An 18929-nucleotide genomic window follows, 5' to 3' on the forward strand; every position below is an offset into this window, starting at 1 on the left:
CTGGTTTATTTAGCATAGTCATGCTTTTATGAAAATACAGTACTGTTGACAATAAAGTAAAACTCAATAGTATGTATTTTTATTAAAAACGTCTGTCTCCAAACCTTGTATACTGACGACAATAGACGTCAGAAAGAAGCACCTCTGATGGCTGTGGTAAGTGTATGGACTGGTTTGAACTAAGCAATGCTGACCCTAAATTTAAATGCTGTTGCAGTGGATACATGTATGTTAGGAAGATGATTTGGCTTAGTTGTGAATTAAGCACCTCACCCCCTCCTTGACACCAGGGTTGAACATTCTGCCCAAGCTCATACACAAAGGATGGGCCCTTGGGTAAAGCACCATCAAATTCACACACATAGTGCATATACCCAAAATCAGTTAGCACTTTCGAGGGGAGCAGGAGAGAACGAGAAGACAATGAGCAAAACATTTAAAATCAATTTATACATCAGCATCAGTTCCATTTTAAACTACATACTCCAGGACAAGCAGCTGCAGGAAAATAACAGTCATAGAAACAGCCCATGTAAGTCACATTTAGACAGGTTAGCAAAGCACCGTCTATTATTGCACAGCACGTGACTGTCACTCTCTCACTTGATTCTGAGAGCATCACAATCAAAACATTCTTTTGCATGGATTCGTGTGCTGCATTTTAATTTAGTGCTACCTGTTGCTTTATTTTATTTGTTCACAGGATGTGAGCTTCGCTGGCTGGGCCAGCATTTATTGCCTATCCCTAGTTGCCCTTGAGAAGGTAGTAGTGAGCTGCTTTCTCAAACTGCTGCAGTCCATGTGGTGTAGGCACACCTACAGTACTGTTAGAGAGGGAGTTCCAGGATTTTGACCCAGCGACAAAAGGAACAGCGATATATTTCCAAGTCAGGATGGTGAGTGACTTGGAGGGGGACTTCTATATGGTGGTTTTCCCATCTATCTGCTGCCCTTGTCCATCTAGATGGTAGTGGTCATGGGTTTGGAAGGTGCTGTTGAAGCAGCCTTGGTAAATTCCTGCAGTGCCTCTTGTAGATGGTACACACTGCTGCTGCTGTGCATCGGTGGTAGTGGAGTGAATGTTTGTGGATGTGGTGCCAATTAAGTGGGCTGCTTTGTCCTGGATGATGTCCAGCTTCTTCAGTGTTGTAGGAGCTGCACTCATCCAGGCAAGTGGGAAGTATTACATCACACTCCTGACCAGTGCCTTGTAGATGGTGGACAGGCTTTGGAGAGTCAGGAGGTGAGTTTCTCGTTGCACAATTCCTAACTTCTGACCTGCTCTTGTAGCCACAGTATTTAGATGGCTAGTCCAGTTCAGTTTCTGGTCAATGGTAACCCCCAGGATGTTGATAGTGGGGGATTCAGTGACAGTAATGCCATTGAACATCAAGGGGCGATGGTTGGATTCCCTCTTGTTGGAGATGATCATTGCCTGACATTTGTGTGGCACGAATGTTACTTGCCACTTGTCAGCCCAAGCCTGGATATTGTCCAGGTCTTGCTGCTTTTGGACATGGACTACTTCAGTATCTGAGGAATCGCAAATGGTGCTGAACATTGTGAAATCATCAGCAAACATCCCCACTTCTGACCTTATGATGGAAGGAAGGTCATTGATGAAGCAGCTGGAGATGGTTAGGCCGAGGACACTACCCTGAGGGACTCCTACAGTGATGTCCTGGAGCTGAGATGACTGACCTCCAACAAATACAGCCATCTTCCTTTGTGCTAGGTATGGCTCCAACCAGCAGAGAGTTTTCCCCCTGATTCCCATTGACTCCAGTTTTGCTTGGGCTCCTTGATGCCACACTCGGTCAAATGCTGCCTTGACGTCAAGGGCAATCACTCTCAACTTACCTCGGGAATTCAGCTCTTTGTCCATGTTAGGACCAAGGATGTAACGAGGTCAGGAGCTGAGTGGCCCTCATTGAACCCAAACTGGGCACCAGTGAGCAGGTTATTGCTAAGCATGTGTCGCTTGATAGCACTGTTGTTGACCCCTTCCATTACTTTACTGGAGATGGGGGAGTAGACTGATGGGGTGGTAATTTGCCAGGTTGGATTTGTCCAGCTTTTTGTGTACAAGACGTACCTGGGCAATTTTCCACATAGCCAGGTAGATGCCAGTGTTGTAGCTGTACTGGAACAGCTTGGCTAGGGGCGCAGCAAGTTCTGGAGCACAAGTCTTCAGTACTATTGCTGGAATATTGTCAGGGCTCATAGTCTTTGCAGTATCCAGTGCCTTCAGCCAATTCTTGCTATCACGTGGAGTGAATCGAATTGGCTGAAGACTGACATCTGTGATGCTGGGGACCTCTGGAGGAGGCTGAGATGGATCAGTCACTTGGCACTTCTGGCTGAAGATTGTTGCAAATGCTTCAGTTTTATCTTTTGCACTGCTGTGCTGGGCTCCTCCATCATTGAGGATAGTGATATTTGTGGAGCCACCTCCTCCAATGAGTTGTTTAATTGTCCACCACCATTCATGACTGGATGTAGCAGGACTGCAGAGCTGAGATCTGAACCCTTGGTTGTGGGATCGCTTAGTTATATCACTTGCTGCTTATGCTGTTTGGCACGCAAGTAGTCCTGTTTTATAGCTTCATTAGGCTGACACCTCAATTTTAGGTATGCCTGCTGCTGCTGCTGCTGGCATGCCCTCCTGCTCTCTTCATTGAACCCAGGTTGGTCCCCTGGCTTGATGGTAATGGTAGAGTGGGAGATATGCTGGGCCATGAGGTTAGATTGTGTTCGAGTACAATTCTGCTGCTGCTGATGGCTCACAGCGCCTCATGGATGCTTAGTCTTGAGTTGCTAGATCTGTTCAAAAACTATCCCATTTAGCACAGTGGTAGTGCCACACAACACAATTTAGGGTATTCGCAATCTGAAGGCGGGACTTCGTCTCCACAAAGATTGTGCGGAGGTCGCTCCTACCAATATTGTCATGGACAGATGCATCCGTGGCAGGCAGGTTGGTGCGGATGAAGTCAAGTATGTTTTTCCCTCTTGTTGGTTCCCTCACCACCTGCCACAGACCCAGTCTGGCAGCTATGTCATTTAGGACTCGGCCAGCTCAGTCAGTAGTGGTGCTACCGAGCCGCTTTTGTCGATGGACTTTGAGGTGCCCCACCCAGAGAACATTCTGTGCCCTCAGTGCTTCCTCCAAGGAGGTTTCCTTGCCCATGTTTGACTTGATGCCATGAGACTTCACGGGGTCTGGAGTCGATGTTGAGGACTCCCAGGGCAACTCCCTCCTGAGTCTATACCACTGTGCCACCACCTCTGCTGGGCCTGTCCCTGGTGGGACAGGACATACCCAGGGACGGTGATGGGGGAGCCTGGGACATTATCTGTAAGGTACAATTCTGTGAGGATGACTATGTCAGGCTGTTGCTTGACTAGTCTGTGAGACAGCTCTCCAATTTTGGCACTAGCTCCCAGACGTTAGTAAGGAGGACTTTGCAGGGTCGATGGGGCTGCGATTGCTGTTATCGTTTCTGGTGCAGAGGTCGATGCCGGATGGTCCGTCCAGTTTCATTCCTTTTTTTGTGTCTTTGTAGCAGTTTGTCATAACTGAGTAACTTGCTAGGCCATTTCGGAGTCAACCACATTGCTGTGGGTCTGGAATCACATGTAGGCCAGGTAAGGATGACAGATTTCCTTCCTTAAAAGGACATTAGTGAACCAGATGAGTTTTTAACAACAATCAACAATGGTTTCATGGTCATTATTGGACTTTTAATTCCAGATTTTTATTGAATTCAATTTCCACCATCTGCCGTGGAGGGATTTGAACCCGGGTCCCCAGAGCATTACCCTGGGTCTCTGGATTATCAGTCCAGTGACAATACCACTACACCATCACCTCCCCCTAAACTGCTGATTTTTCCTGGCCAGAAAACCAATGTCACTGCTGCTCTCTGCTGATAATTTCCAAGGTACAAGCTATTTCATTTCTTTTTTTTTCTCTCCCTTTCTCTTTTCCCTGCAGATCGGTGGTTTACTGTAGTTCCTTTTTTGCTGTTTTGAAATCTTAATGAACAGTTAGGAATCCCAATAGTGAAGATTAGTTAGTTATTTATTGCATTTTTAAAAATATAATTCAGCCACTCAGGTAGATTTGACATCTACTTGCTTAGCACAAGAAGTTTAATGAGGTTAACAGAATCACTATGCAATTCGATATGTCCATTTTACCTCTAGAATTGACAATGCTCTCTTGGCCGCCCTCCCAACTCACACCACGTCCAATTCGCACATCACCCCTGTGCTCGCTGACCTACACTGGCTCACAGTCTAGAAGCTCCCCGATTTAAAAATTCTTGCCCATATTTTCAAATCCCTCCCTATCTCTGTAATCTCCTGCAGCCCTACAACTCTCTGAGATAACTGCGCTCCTCTAAGTCTGCCTTTTCGCGCATCCGCAATTTCATCGTTCCACTATTGCTGGCCATGCCAGCAGCTACCAAGGCCCTAAGCTCTGGAATTCCCTCACCAAACCTCTCTGCGTATCCACCTCTCTTTCTTCCTTTAAGATGCTCCGTAAACATACCTCTTTGACCACAATTTCAGTCACCTGCCCTACTATCTCCTAACATGGCTCAGGGCCAAATTTTGTTTGGTATCCCATCTGTAGAGCACCTTGAACAGAAGTACATAAGCCTCGGGATGTTTTGCTTTGTGAAAGGTACTATATAAATGCAAGCTGTTGCTGTAAGGCAGGTGGCAAAATAATTCAAAATGAACGTTGAAGGATCTCGGTGCCCGTGCCTGAAATAGTGTCACTGTGGGATCTCACTTACAGACCTTTGGCAGTTGGAGCTAGCTGGTGGGGATGCTGCTTTGGAGGATGAATGCGACTCCTTTCTGGTGCTCCGTGAATCGCTGGGTGCTGAGGTAGGAGCTCGGTCGTCTGACACCACAGCTGCATTGGCCGGGACAGGCACTGCCTCATTTCCAGACACAACCCAAAGAATTGGACCTACATTAGGAGAAGATGAGGGCAGTGCCACTGGAGAGTAACTGGTATGTCCTGACAACTTAGCCTGAAACTTCTGCGAAAGGGAAAAAAGAAAGTCAATCACACAAATAAACCTCAGAAAATCACTCAATTTTGGGCAAAAAAAGTGGGGAGATGAGAAGAATATCTTTAATACAACGAGTTTTGACATAGAGTAAAGAGCCTGAAAGAGCAGTAAAGCAGTTTCAATAGTAATTTCCAAAAAAAATTAGATATATATTTGAAAAAGAAAAGAATTGTGGGTCATTGGGGAAAGTGCATAAGGGTGGGACTATTTGGATTGTTCCTTCAAAGAACAGGAAGTGGTGTGATGGGCCAAATGGCCTCCTTATGTTCTGTTTGATTTTAATTTCCACAAATTAAGTGTCAACACATCCACCAAACTACCAATAATCTTAACATCTTAAACTCAACTGTTAGATGCTTCATGCACTCAACCGATTTAAATTTAAAATTGGTATGCAGCATTGATTTCTGTTAAAGCTGAGCCTACTGCTACCTTTAACTGTTAAGCAATTACTGTACAGAAATAATGTACCATGCAATCCAATTGTTTTATTCAGTGCTGCTTCAAATGCAAAACTAATTAGTATAATTTCATTCCTAGCACCAAAGGAAAGAGTGTCACTATTGAAGGAGTCCTGAAGAGCCACAAACACATTCCTCACAATGGCATCAATTCTTTGTGATGTGAATTATACTATCATGTCACACATTTACCAAATATAGCCAAAAAGTTTTACATGCAATTTCAAAAAGGGTCAAAATAGCCTTGTCACTCTTATACTTCCTGTTTACTCAAACCTAATTCCAATTCCACAATAACTCACGATTTCCAAGGCAGTTTTCTTGTCTTTCAGTTTAATGCTTTAATTTGTGAAGCGCTCAGCTCATTAGTACAAGTCTCCAGTCTTCCCACTGGCTTGCAGCGGCATCGATTGCTGTTTCTCAGAGAAGTCGATTACAATTTTGTACAACAATGAACTCATGAAGGGATTTGGTGCACCTGATGAGTTGGTTAGAGAGTGTGCTGGGATGGTGGCATGGAGATCTTGTGGCAGAATGGTAGCTTCCCTACTTCCAGGCCAGAAGCTCCAGGTTCAAGCCCCACTTCAAGACTTGATGGTCATGGAAGGCGTGTTCATAACATGACCAAACACTTCAATTATCAGCCGGCAAATCCTTCCAATATGCATGATGGCAGGCAGTAAAGGGCGGGAGAGTTCCTTGGTCAGCCGTACTGCAGAAGGCAAGAGCAAACCACTGCAATACTTTGCCAAGCATAAAAATGGACCAATCTAGCGGAAGTCTATGGTCATGAACACCCTCTTAGGCCATGGTTATGTGGAGGAGCAGGAGGTACAGTGGTATCATCACCTCATTAGAGAATATTTATGTCTTGGAACAACCAGATCTTCAAGCTCCACCCAAAGCCCATCATGTTGACTCACAAGGGGAGTTGCAAAGCAAGCCAGCAATGTCCCCCCCCCAGCTTTGATACCTTTGTGTTGTCATGAGCATGTAATGATATTATAGATTTTTAAGGACAATCATTTGCAAAGCACATTTTCCTAAAAAAAAAACGATCAGAAAAAGGATTTCTATGCAGACAACATAGCATCTTTCTGTTCAAAACTTTATCAGGCTGCTTATCTCAGGAAGGATCACAAAAGACATTTTGAAATTCAATGAGTATTCCACTTGCTGGTCTTCTTTCAGGGCAAAGGCAATTAACTGATAAGGGCCTTAATGGGAAACTATAAAAAAACCCAGGTGGGAGAAAGGTTGTTTGAATGGCCAATACCTAACATGGAAGCATGATTCGTCAATTTGGGAGCAGTCACCTTTGGATTTCACACTTTAAGAAAAAGGCTGGAAGCTGCTTAAAGAGAGAACCAATTTGAACATCATGAGAGAGACACCTTGAAACAGAAACTGCTTCTCAGCAGCGAGAGACTGAAGGAAGTTTCCAGAAACAGATATCTGGCTATCAAGAGCCACCGCCTGCAGTACCATAAAAGTGAAAACAGGAGCCTTCACTTTCTCCCAGGACCTGTTCTGCTTGTTGAGTCCACCTGCAAAGTCAAACTCCAACTCTTCAACTACAAAAGCCATCACAGCTACCAAACCGAACCTCAGGTTTTAACCCCTTCACTTTGGAAAGAAGAAATTCAAGCTATGGGCTCACAACAATATCACAGAGAGTGATTTGAAATCTCATCTTCTTGAAGTAATTTTTCCTAATTTTTATTTTAGTCAATAACTTCATCGCTTTTACCCAAGTAACCTTCAGCAGTAGTTTTTGTAATAAACTAACCTTTATCTGGTTTAAACTGAAGCTTATCTGACCATAAGACATAGGAGCAGAAATTAGGCTATTCGGCCCATCGAGTCTGCTCCGCCATTCAATCATGGCTGATAAGTTGTAAAATTGAATCACTCAAATTAAAAGTGGGCGACATATACACAAACATAAATTCTTATCTGACGGACCACTTTAAGGAAACACCTTTTGTGTGGTCATGATACTGTACAACAGATAAAAGGATGCATTTGTAGGCAAGAACATTTTGAACCGGCCTTTGTTGTTCTCAAAGCTTCACACAAAGCTTTCAGTCTCCTTCTTTGATGCTGCGTCCATTTTTCAACTATGCTGCTGCAAAGTGCCTCAAGATATTTTTCTACATTAAAAGGAGCTAGTTTTTGTGAGTTTTAAACACACAACACATTGACACCATGGTGTCAGAAAATATTGTGTGATTTTACCACAAATTGACTGCTCTAATTCTGACTGATACTATCTGTTGAAAGTGAATAAAAAAATTCAATGTTGCCACTAGATTTATTGGTGCTAATTTACAACAGAAAAAGTCACAGTAAACAAGTGTGATTTTATTTTATGCAATGCACAATAACAGTTTAACATCACACCTGAAAGATGGCACAGTTCTCCTACAGTACTGCACTGAGATGTCAAAGTCTTTGATTTGAGCCCACAATGCTAGGAGTTTGCAATTGGGAATAGATTTCTGCTCATCATAATCAATGGGTGGAGAACTTATACATGAAGTGATGTTTCCTTTCAAGCAAAATGTGTAATGAATGCCAGTACACAGAGCAATACCTGTACTTGTGGAGTCTGCAGAGAGGAGCAAAGACCTCACCTTCACAGTGTTTCCTATTATGTTCCCCTGATGTTGCTGGGATATGTTCCAACCATGCCATCATCTCCCTAATCCTTTTTTAAATATTACTCTAAAGATGAGCGTCAGCAGGTTGCAGGGGTGCGTCACATGCAGCTACCCTCACTCAAAGTCCAAACATGCACTTGGCAGAAAGGAGGAAGGCGGGGTTAAAAAACGGGAAGTGAAAATGAAATGAAAATTCACACTGCATCTCATCCTATCTATAGGACACTCCAAAACAGCTCACTACCAACGGGTTATTTTTGAGGTGCAGTCACTGTAATTACGTAGGTAAACAAGGCAGTCATTGGTGCAGAGCAAGATCCCACAAACTGCAAGTCAGTGAATAACCAGATAATTCTTGCTAGCAACCTGGGAAAGTTCATTTCCTAAACAACATGGACTGTAAAAGAGATAGGAGCCTACAATGTGAATGGTAAAGGGCCTTTTAAAAAAAAAATCATTCACAGGATGTGGCAAGGCCAGCATTTATTGCTCATCTCTAATTGCCCTTGAGGAGCTGGTAGCGAGCCACCTTCTTGAATATAACAGAGTAGCTTGCTCAGCCATTTCAGAGGGGAGTTAAGAGTCAATCACAAATAGGTGGCAGATTTATTTCCTTAAAGGATATTAATGAATGAGAAGGGTTTTTAACAACAAAGAGGCCACTATTATCAATACTATCTTAGTTTATTCCTGAATTATTTGATTGAATTTAATTCCCCCAGCTGATTTGAAGCCATGTCTCCAGATCATTAGTCTGGGCTCTGGATTCATGTCCTGTAACATACCCACTATGCTACTATCTTCAAAGGTGTTTAATTTTTTGGGTTTGATGACAATGGGCAGGAAAAGGATGCTTTGTACCAGACCTCCGATCCACTTACAAGAGGTGCTAAAGACACTTTGTGCAAGGAGTATATCCAGCAAAAGTTTTACTTTCTTCCTATTTGGGGCACGTGAAATAAACCATTCCCTAACAAAGAAGGTAATTTAGACAACCAATTCCTCAGTGTCTGTTCTATTCTTGAGACAACCATTAAAATAACCACAACAAATAGTCCATTCCTGCCTCCAACTTTCTCCCTTTGTCTCTTGCCACCACCTTCTTAAAAGGTCCAAATACAACCAGCAGCCTTGCACTGCTCTTTGCAATGGTGCAGTGTAAGTGTACAGTTTCCCCAGGGTACCACAGTGAGACTTCTGTAAAGGAAGCAAAACATTATTTAACGCAGCTCTTTACAAACAAAATACAAAGATTGCAGATGCTGGGAATCTAAAACAGAAAATGCTGGAAATACTCTGCAGGTCAGGCAGCTTCTGTGGAGAGGGCAAGTTAGTGTTTCAGATGAAGGGTTCACACCTGAAAGGTTAACTTGTCTGTTCCCACCTGAAAGGTTAACTTGTCTGTTCCCTGCACAAGCTGCTGGCAAACCTTTATAATCCTTACCAATTATTTAATGCATTGTTAAAAACCTACAATATATATTATATATATTTCCACCCATTATGAAATGCTTAAAAATATGGGTTGCAACCAGGCTGTTAATTCAAAATTGAAAAATGATGAAGCAAACAGAACATTCTTGTGAATTAAAATGCTACAGTTCACAGCTAATCTTCACTCACCCAGGCTTGGTTCACACCAGGGCTTTCATCGCAAAAGGTTTCAAAGCTGATGTTGTTGCGACTGCGAAAACTTCTGAGCCACCCGTTTGAAGCCTTGAAGTCATTGATACCCAGCTCCTTAGCAAAGTGCAGTGCCGCTTTCTGAATGATAGGCCCATTGACCGATACACCTTGAGACTGGACGTGCTGAAACCATCGGCACATTATCAGGTTGAGGTAACCATGCTCCATGCGGACACACAGCCTTTTGCGAGCGGTGTCTCTGTTGCCTTCATAGGCTTGAAGTATCTCCGCTTTCCTCTTCAGGATGGTCTGCACCTGGGTTTTCCCAATGCTGAACAGCTCAGCCAGCTGCCTCTGGCTCTTGCCTTCACTTTGAAGAATCAGCTCCACTTTCTGCTTCATGGAAAGCTCGTTCCTTGCCATTATTGATAAGAAGGGCAAGGGGTTATCGGCAGCGTACAACAAAAAGAAATTCCACCTTAATCTGTCACACACAAGCCAAGTGCAGACTGCTGCTGAGACTAGTACAATCACCTAGATTTGTCAAGGGCATTTACTTAGCAGTAGCTTATTGGCTGTTTAAAATCATGTGGTCCATGCAACATTTTAAGCATTTTGATGAATTAAGGTCCGGTGTAACATGATCCAGTGACAGGCAAAGAATGCTCAGTTGCCATGGCATCCAAGCTGAAGCACTGAGCTTACTTTTATTGAGGAATTAAGAGCCATAATTACCTTTCAGGCATTAGAAGAATTTTTTGTTGTCACAGGGAGACCATAGCTTGTTCTGTTGTGTGTTGTATTATATCTTTTAAAAATAAAAATCCTTACATGCCAGCCTTGGGGAGAACAATACTCTGGCAGATTTAGAGAAGAAACAGGAAATCATTTCAAATATAGACCTCCTTTTAATCTAATTTCTCACCTTATCCATATGCTGCTTTGAGCAATTGCTGCAAATGCCTTGTGACAAATTATTTTTGGTGGAATCCAATTGTAATTATTGTTCACCTCAACATTTACAGCAGCTTTTGTGTGTGTTATTCTGATACTTTGCGACACCTGGTAGCTGTGTGAACAGAGGTGGAGGGCCAATCCAAGTTTACTGTTCCTTGTAAAGTACAATCTTCAATATTTGGCCCAGTTTAACTTAACTCCTCCATTTCTAATTAAAATTGCCACCTACCTGTGTTTTTCCTGTCTGTGGCTATCCAGAACTTATATGTAAACCATATTACTCTACTTATTAAAAAAGTAAAAGTAATTTTCCCCCCCACTTGTGTGTCGCTGGATGTGAACATGCTATTAACCATTAAAATTACAATTTTCAAAGAATTTCCATCACCACCATTGAAAGTCAAGACTCAGCCAGTTTAACACAGCAGGCATGTATATATGCAGATACCATTGTTCAATGAGATAATGACGATCTCTCAGATAACTTGCAACTACAAAAATGCATTGAGAAAGATGTAAATAAAAGGTCATTTTAATGCACAAAGCATTGAAGTAAATAACATTCCAACCTTCAAGGAATGGCCTGGAATTGAGTAATTTCCAGGACACTGCAACAAGAAACACTGGGGAAAACTCAGATGGCATGTTTTTTCCCCCCAAATTTGCTTAGAACACATTTGTTAAAAATTATTGGAGATGGAATAAAGAATGCTTGACTAGGCATTTGGAGACGAGAGGTCTTCTGACGACACCTCCTGGACTACATTGAGCCCAGATTGATTACTATAGAAGCTAAAGTTCATGTCGTCACACTGAAATGTGGGGAAAAAACCTAACAATTAGTCATTAAATATGGGTATAGGAGCACCAATATGTAAACCCTCTAAGCCGGTCACTCTTCGCCATTCCTATTCACCAAGGCACTCAAACCCTCACTATTTAATGAGACACTACACCTCATTCAGATCCCCATCCTATGATGCACGCATACACATTGGGCTGATGGAATTTAAATTCAATTCATAAATCTGGAATTGAAAACTAATCTCAGTAACGGTGATGATGAATCTATCATCAATTGTTGTAAAAACCCAAATTTTCTTCAGGGAAAGAACCTTATCTGGTCTGGACTACATGACTCCAGACCCACAGCAATGTGGTTGACTCTGTCATAGTTTAAAACTATGAAAGGATTTCTTAATTTTAAATGAACAGCGCAGATTGCAGATCAATTCAGTAGTTAAGGTCAAGAATTAATAGCCATAGATGTGGCAGGAAGTTGAAAACAGGGTTGCAAAACTTTAAACACTGATTTGAGGCTTTGGAATTCATGCCAAGTTAGTAATTGAGGCAGAAACCATGTCAACATTAAAGGTTAGATTGGGTAAATGGATGAAAGGATATTAGAATATGGATATGGATGGTAAATATGTTGAGAGCTCAAGTAGAGGGTATGGGCTGATACAGACTGGTTGGACCAAATAGCCTATTTCCCTGTTGTAAATTCTATGTATTTCTAACCAAGAGATAGGAGAGGCAGACTTAAGAATAATCTGAAAAATGTTTTGGAGAGGAGAGGTGGAGGAGAGTGAACAAATGAGAGGTGGAGGAGAGCGAACAAGTGAGAGGTAGAGAGAGAGCATCGACCTGTAACTTTTAACTTGACCACAATTCTCTATGCTTGCTCTAAATGTTGATTTTTCACACCAGCCATCTTGGTGAGCTTTTTGAATATGACCAGTCCCAGTTTTTTTCTAACTTAAGGGGCAGATTTAATTAAAAACATATTGTGCTTCAAGCTCTCACTGGTTGTAGGATATTGAGGCCTGGATGAGGGATTTTCTAATTTATTTCTGTATTACTGAAGATATCTCCTGCAACATTGCCATAATATCCACTATTCCATCTTGAACATCACAACTATGATCTTGGACACGGAGGTATAACGTGTTCAGCAAATTTTCTCAAGGCAAAGTTAAGCCAATTAAATTTGTTCAAGGGTTTGGAACAAGCCTCTCAAGAATCAATGACGAGTGTTAGAAAACCTTCATTACATTTATGCCATCCTTTATCCTTCAACTTGGAATTCTATTCATTTAATACAACTCAAAAAAGTTTTTTGTGCTCATTAATGCAAGCTAATCTATTTTACACCAAGTTCCACCATCAATATTCACAACTATAGTACATAATTTGTTGGATTCAAAGTAAAACAAACTCTGCCTTTCACTAAGAAGTGGTCATTATGATCTGATAATCAGACTGCTGCCACCTAGAAGTTCCCCTCCAAGTCACTCACCATCCTGACTTGGAAATATATGGTCGTTCCTTCACAGTCATTGGGGCAAAATCCTGGAACTCCCTTCCTAACAGCACTGTGGGTGTACCTACACCACATGGATTGCAGCGGTTCAAGAAGGCAGCTCATCACCATCTTAAGGACAACCAGGGATGGGCAGCGAAACCCACATCCCGTGAAATAATTTTAAAAAATCATTTAATGATCCTTTCACCCTTAACCACGTACTAAACAATCAGGGAAGCTACAAGCGACTTCTTTAATACAGCTTGCTCCCATTTTCAGGGCTCTTTCAAAGAAATGGTTTGCAATTCTTTCAAGGGGTCCGGTAATGGATGAACATCTTGCCAAAAGAAAATGCTGCCCCATCAATATAAGCAATATATACCACCTAAGCATTGAACAATTGATCCTTGAGGTCACAGTGGCAATTGCTCCTTCTGGGCCCAATATATTTTCTGATCCACTCAAGTCAAAAATAACTAATGCAAAAGGGGTAAACTGCTTGTTTTTAAAAATTCTGACCAAGTACCATGTCAGGTGGCATTTTAATCAACAACTAAAAATAAAAGTGGAAGCAAACGTGTCCTGAGAATTTCTCAAATCTTATTGGGTGACAAGACTCAAAATGATCGAGTGTAAGCTGATCACTTAACCATCACAACACTTTTTTCTGCACCTGATTAATGTTAGTAGCAAAGAATAACAGCCTCCATAAACTGACAAATTTTGTTGAGCCAATAATTTATGAAGACAGTGCAATCTTGGCCAGACACTTAAAAAGGTTACTGACAGTCTTGTGGCGCATTGGGTAGCATCTCTACTTGAGCCTGAAGCTCTGGATTTGAGTCCCACCCCAGGGCTTGATGGTCAAAGATGCGTTCATGCACGGCCACATATGGCAATGGTGAGAACAGGAGAGATTCCTGGTCAGCCATGTGATAGAAAGTTGGAGCTTCTACAATCACTATCCTTAACTCTAGGCTACAATGTGCATGTTGCCACAGCAACTTGGTCTCCCAGAATGATCTGTAACACAGAATCACCACGCCCAAGGAGCTCAATGGTTGCACTCAGCATCAGAAGGATGTGGGCTCCAGCTCCATTCCTGTGACTTGAACACCAAGTCTATGCCAACTCTTCAACCCAGCACTGAAGGTGACAACTGCATTGTCAGAGGTGCCATTTTTTGGATATGTTCATGTGAACATATATCATGTCATGTCAGTATTCAACAAGGAGCAGAGGATCCCCTTCAAAATTCTGGCTCATTTATTTCTCAATCAGCATTGAAAAATAGATTAACTGGTCATCATCTCATGGCTGTTTGTGAATCCACACTCCTGTTTGCACCCGCATCACATCACTGCTTAAATACTGGGGCCTACCAGTGCCCACAGTCAAGCAAGTTCTCACAATCATGAAGACATTGAGAAATAGATATCAAAAATGAAATGTCCCCAGTTAACAATTGTATGTTTAATTCTATAAAATATTACAACTTTTCCTCCACCTCAGTCCCAAAAATGGTTAAATAATTAAACTGCAGCCATTGTAAAAATGGAAATTTAATGAGCAAGACAAAGTATAAAATGCTTAAATACACACATTTTAAATCTTTTTAATGGAAAATTCTTGTTTACAAAAATTTCAATACATTCATAAAAAGCTTCCATAATTCTCATTGAAATCTGCACAAAATATTACAATTGCTTTTCATTTGCTGTATTTAAGCTTTGAGGCAACCAAATGCATCTCTCTCAATTCCCCCGATTTAACAAAACATTAACTGTTATGATATATATATATATTAACATTTTATTAAGAACACCAATAATATTAGTCTGTTGCATTTTCTTCATCAAGATTTGTAATCGTTTAGGAAGATGAACTACAGATAACAGATTATTAACAGATAAAAGATAATACATTCAAAACATCTCGTGACACAGGTCACTTCGAACACACGCAAAATGCAGAACATTAGATTGAGAGAGATATGCTACGAGTCAGTTAGAATATTCTGGATGACACTGTTCTGTCAAAATATTTTGAGAACTATGGAGTCTGTACTTGCCAATATTTAACATGCATCCTCAGCAATTTATATACATTTTTAAATAAAACTTAAAGCCATTGTGTTTACTCCCAAAATCTTCCAAAATTTCATCTTTTCTTGGATGATGGAAGAATAGGACAGAAATAATTTAGCCCAAGTAGCCTTCATGATTTACCATTTAAAACTAATCAAGACTTCTCTTTACATGTCTATACTCTTTGAATGTTTTCGCCCAAAAATTAAATTTGTCATATACCTAGTTTTTTCAATCAACAAATGCTGCTTTTGTACAAAAAGAAATTACTTCAAGAAAGTTTTGCATTAATTTCTAGCATAAAATGAAATAAAGCTTCAGACTATTCAGAGATGAATTTGCACCGAAAATTAACCAGTCGATTCATTGCATTTTTGAATAGAACCCAGCATGAAAAGCAGAATGTAATTTTACATATATTTTGATCTTTGAACATTAATTTGAATTAATCTTATTGGTTCACTGAAACAAAATACATCAGCCAGCAGAGAGTCAGAAAGGAAGCATCTTTGAAGATGCTACAAATATAAGTAGATAAATGGAAATATCACCAAATTCTTTTTGGACTTGAAGAAAGCTATTGACAAAGTTCTTCATGAAAAAACTCAACCCAGAAGCCATGGGAATGCAAGGTAAAGCATCGGTCTGGATAAGACTGATTTAAAAATAGTGCACCCAACTGAATTTTGCCTAAGTGGTGAGAATTAAACTCGGAGGAAATGCTGAGTGAAGGCTTGCAGGTGCCCCCATAGTTTCCACACTACAAAAAGTGACCGGAATACCAAAATAGACTGCTAGATGTGGATCTGGAATTTTAACCTTCAAAGTAGCAAATTAAAATTTAATATGGAGAAGGTGAGTGGAGAGCATATGAAGGGTGGGGTGGGGTAGCGGTGACAGTGCTGGAATCTGTCCTCGGTGAAAATGAAGATGGGCAATAGTAAACAGTAGCCATAGTCAATGGAAAACAAAAATCAAGCATGGTGTAAAAAGGTCTGTTGATTAATTATTATTGAATTCATTCGTTCTTCACTGAAGACTAATTTAAGCCTTTGAACTTTTCACATTAACTCATTAGGTTGAAAGGCAGGTGACAAGAAGCCTTCAGATTTCTCCCCCAGCCCCCGAAATATTTATTTTAAGAAAGTTCAGGTGACATCAAGAAGCTGAAAATGTTGGATTTAATTAGCCAAACTACTGCCAAAGGATTAAAACATCAATAAATAATAAAGATGTGCATTAACTGCACAAATCAGCATGCTGGAAGGGTTGCTTTTCATTATGCTCATTTCCTTTCCCATACATTTGTGTCAGTACACTCAACACTGCATAACGTCCTCCAACTTGTATCCTATGGTTCTAGTTGCTTGCCTCAGGTCATTGGATATTTGGGGTAATTTTCAACTCCTGGGGGAGGGGATGGAAGCAGGGAGGCATCTTGGCTACCCCATTGACACCCAATCTTTCAGGCACACCTGCCAAACCTTGAAGCTTAAGCATCCTTTTGTATGGGACTTTTGTTAAATGCATTTTGGAAGTTCAGGTACCTGGCCAACTTGTTAGGTTACTCGTTCAAAAACATCAAGGAGGTTGAATAACCAGGATCTTTCCTTTCTGAGTCCATGCTGGCTGCTGTTCACTGGGTTACCACACAGGCAATCCTCAAAAATTTTATTTAGTTTCATTATAATACCCTAATGCTGATGTAAAGTCTGGCTTTCCAACACATTAACCAGGTGACCGGTATACAATGCTCAGTCTTGATCACACCACATGAAAAATGTGCATTAATTGGAAAGGGAGTGGAGTATATCAACAAGAATCATCCCAAGTGTAAGGGTGAGAAAGAAGGAGGAAAGGTTTAAAAAGCTCAAACTCGACAACATAGAAAGAAAAAAGGTTAAGAAAATGTCCTCACTCAAATGAGGTTAGGATATATCCACATTACTTCAAAGTCAGTCAGGTGAGTAACAAGTAATTTAACTTTGCAAAATATGAGTTTAAAATGGTAATAAGTAGAAACATTTTCAAAGGGTGAACTATGTTTGAACTATGTTTCCAAGCATGGTTGAAACACTGCTAAAGGGATCAAGTTTTATGAGCTAAATGGACTTTAACTTATGTTCTTAAAACATTAGGATGCATTTGAAAGCTATAACATTGATGAATGAAACTTCACAATATTGTAGTTTCTAGATGCAGCAGCACTGACATTCATTTAACAAAATCACAGGTTTTGTGCTCAATATTTTCACTTTGCAGTCAAACTTTTTTTAAATTAACAGGTTTGTTTCCAAAGGTCATCATTTACTTTACACATTTTTCATATACAAAAAGGGCAGCTAAATCTGTCTAGTGCATAGTTTGCAAATACAAAATGAACCTCTGAAATTGCAGACCTGAATCAGAGTACAGTTTTGCTCTTAAATTCGTAGGACGAAATAGTGAATTTTCATCATTTTGAAATGAGGGTTATGGCCCACATTCCATTTCACCATCACTGGAAGTTATTCCGCAGGAGGCAAGCTTTTGTCCAGAGGTATACTGTAATTGTCAGATAACAAGCATAAAATGCAGCATGATTAAAAATTAAAAGTAGTCAAGGGCTGAATTTTGGAAGAGTTGTGTTGGAATGAAGAGCCTTGTAAAGATGTACTCAGTGTGGCCTGACTGAGCAAGTCCAGTATGCACTTAAGTTTCGGCATTTATTTACATCAGTTATACTCAATGCTTGTAAACAATGTTTTGACCAAAGAGAGAGTAGAACATGCAGATTTCAAAACTTTAACACAAGCAAATTACGCAAACTTTTGTAAATATATCTATAATGGTAAAGCTGTTCTCAAAACAAATGTGTCTGTTCAGGTAAGGCAGGTGCAACTGCAAATAAATCTCAAAATGCATAAAATTTACAACGTATCGAGAAATGCAAACCAGAACCAGGCCAGCCAGTGATTCCTTCTTGAATGCAAGAAACATACAATGCATCACAACTTATGCCTTATTATTTTTTTTCTGCTAATATTCAAAAGTTTGTGAAAAGTAAACAAACATACTCAGGGGCTGAAGTTATTATAGGTTTTAGGATGATAGTTCCATCAAATACTTAAAATGCATGTAAACACATGGGATAGGCTAACTTTAACTTCATAAAGAAATTGCTTTACATTTTCCCCATGATACTTTCAGTGCTATGTTATCTGTCATTGCAGGGCCAGTTTAAAACCATTTATTTAATTTTGGTTGATCTATTTTTCCTTCTCTTATATGACCAAATTACACCTTCTACCATGAGCATATCATGGCTGCAGTGTGTACTATGCACAGCCACAACTTGTCAAGCCTTCTTTGGCAGCATCTCAGAAACCCACAACCTCAACCACCTTAGATGGACACAGGTAGCAAGTCTATGGGAATACAGTCAACTTCAAGCTCCCCTCCAAGTTTCACATCATCCCCACTTGGACGTTACTCATCGCCGTTTCATTGTTGCTGGAACAAAATCCTGGAACTCTCAACCGAACAAGAAAGTTGAAGCACTTTCACCATATAAGGGTCACTGTTTAAAAATGAGTCGCCTATTTAAGACAGTGATGAGGAAAAATTTTTTCTGAGGTTGCGTGTCTTTGGAACTCTTTTTCTGAAAAGGCGGTGGAAGAGAGAGCCTTTAAATATTTTTAAGGTAGAGGTAGATAGATTCTTGATAAGCAAGGGGGTGAAAGGTTATCGGGGTAGGT

The 18929-nt window shown here is 40.7% G+C and overlaps 1 protein-coding gene across 1 annotated transcript; it reads right to left on the minus strand.

Moving 5' to 3' along the window:
- Positions 1 to 9096: 9096 nt before the first annotated feature.
- LOC121290647 (tigger transposable element-derived protein 4) lies at positions 9097 to 10340 on the minus strand. The gene is made up of 2 exons (XM_041211362.1): positions 9841 to 10340; positions 9097 to 9414 (listed from the first exon to the last, which is right to left on the minus strand). Exons 1-2 carry the CDS (start codon positions 10264 to 10266, stop codon positions 9205 to 9207), a joined length of 636 nt encoding a protein of 211 aa, XP_041067296.1. The 5' UTR covers positions 10267 to 10340; the 3' UTR covers positions 9097 to 9204.
- Positions 10341 to 18929: the final 8589 nt, after the last annotated feature.

This window comes from Carcharodon carcharias, chromosome 18, assembly GCF_017639515.1.
Source record: "Carcharodon carcharias isolate sCarCar2 chromosome 18, sCarCar2.pri, whole genome shotgun sequence".
NCBI lineage: Eukaryota > Metazoa > Chordata > Chondrichthyes > Lamniformes > Lamnidae > Carcharodon > Carcharodon carcharias.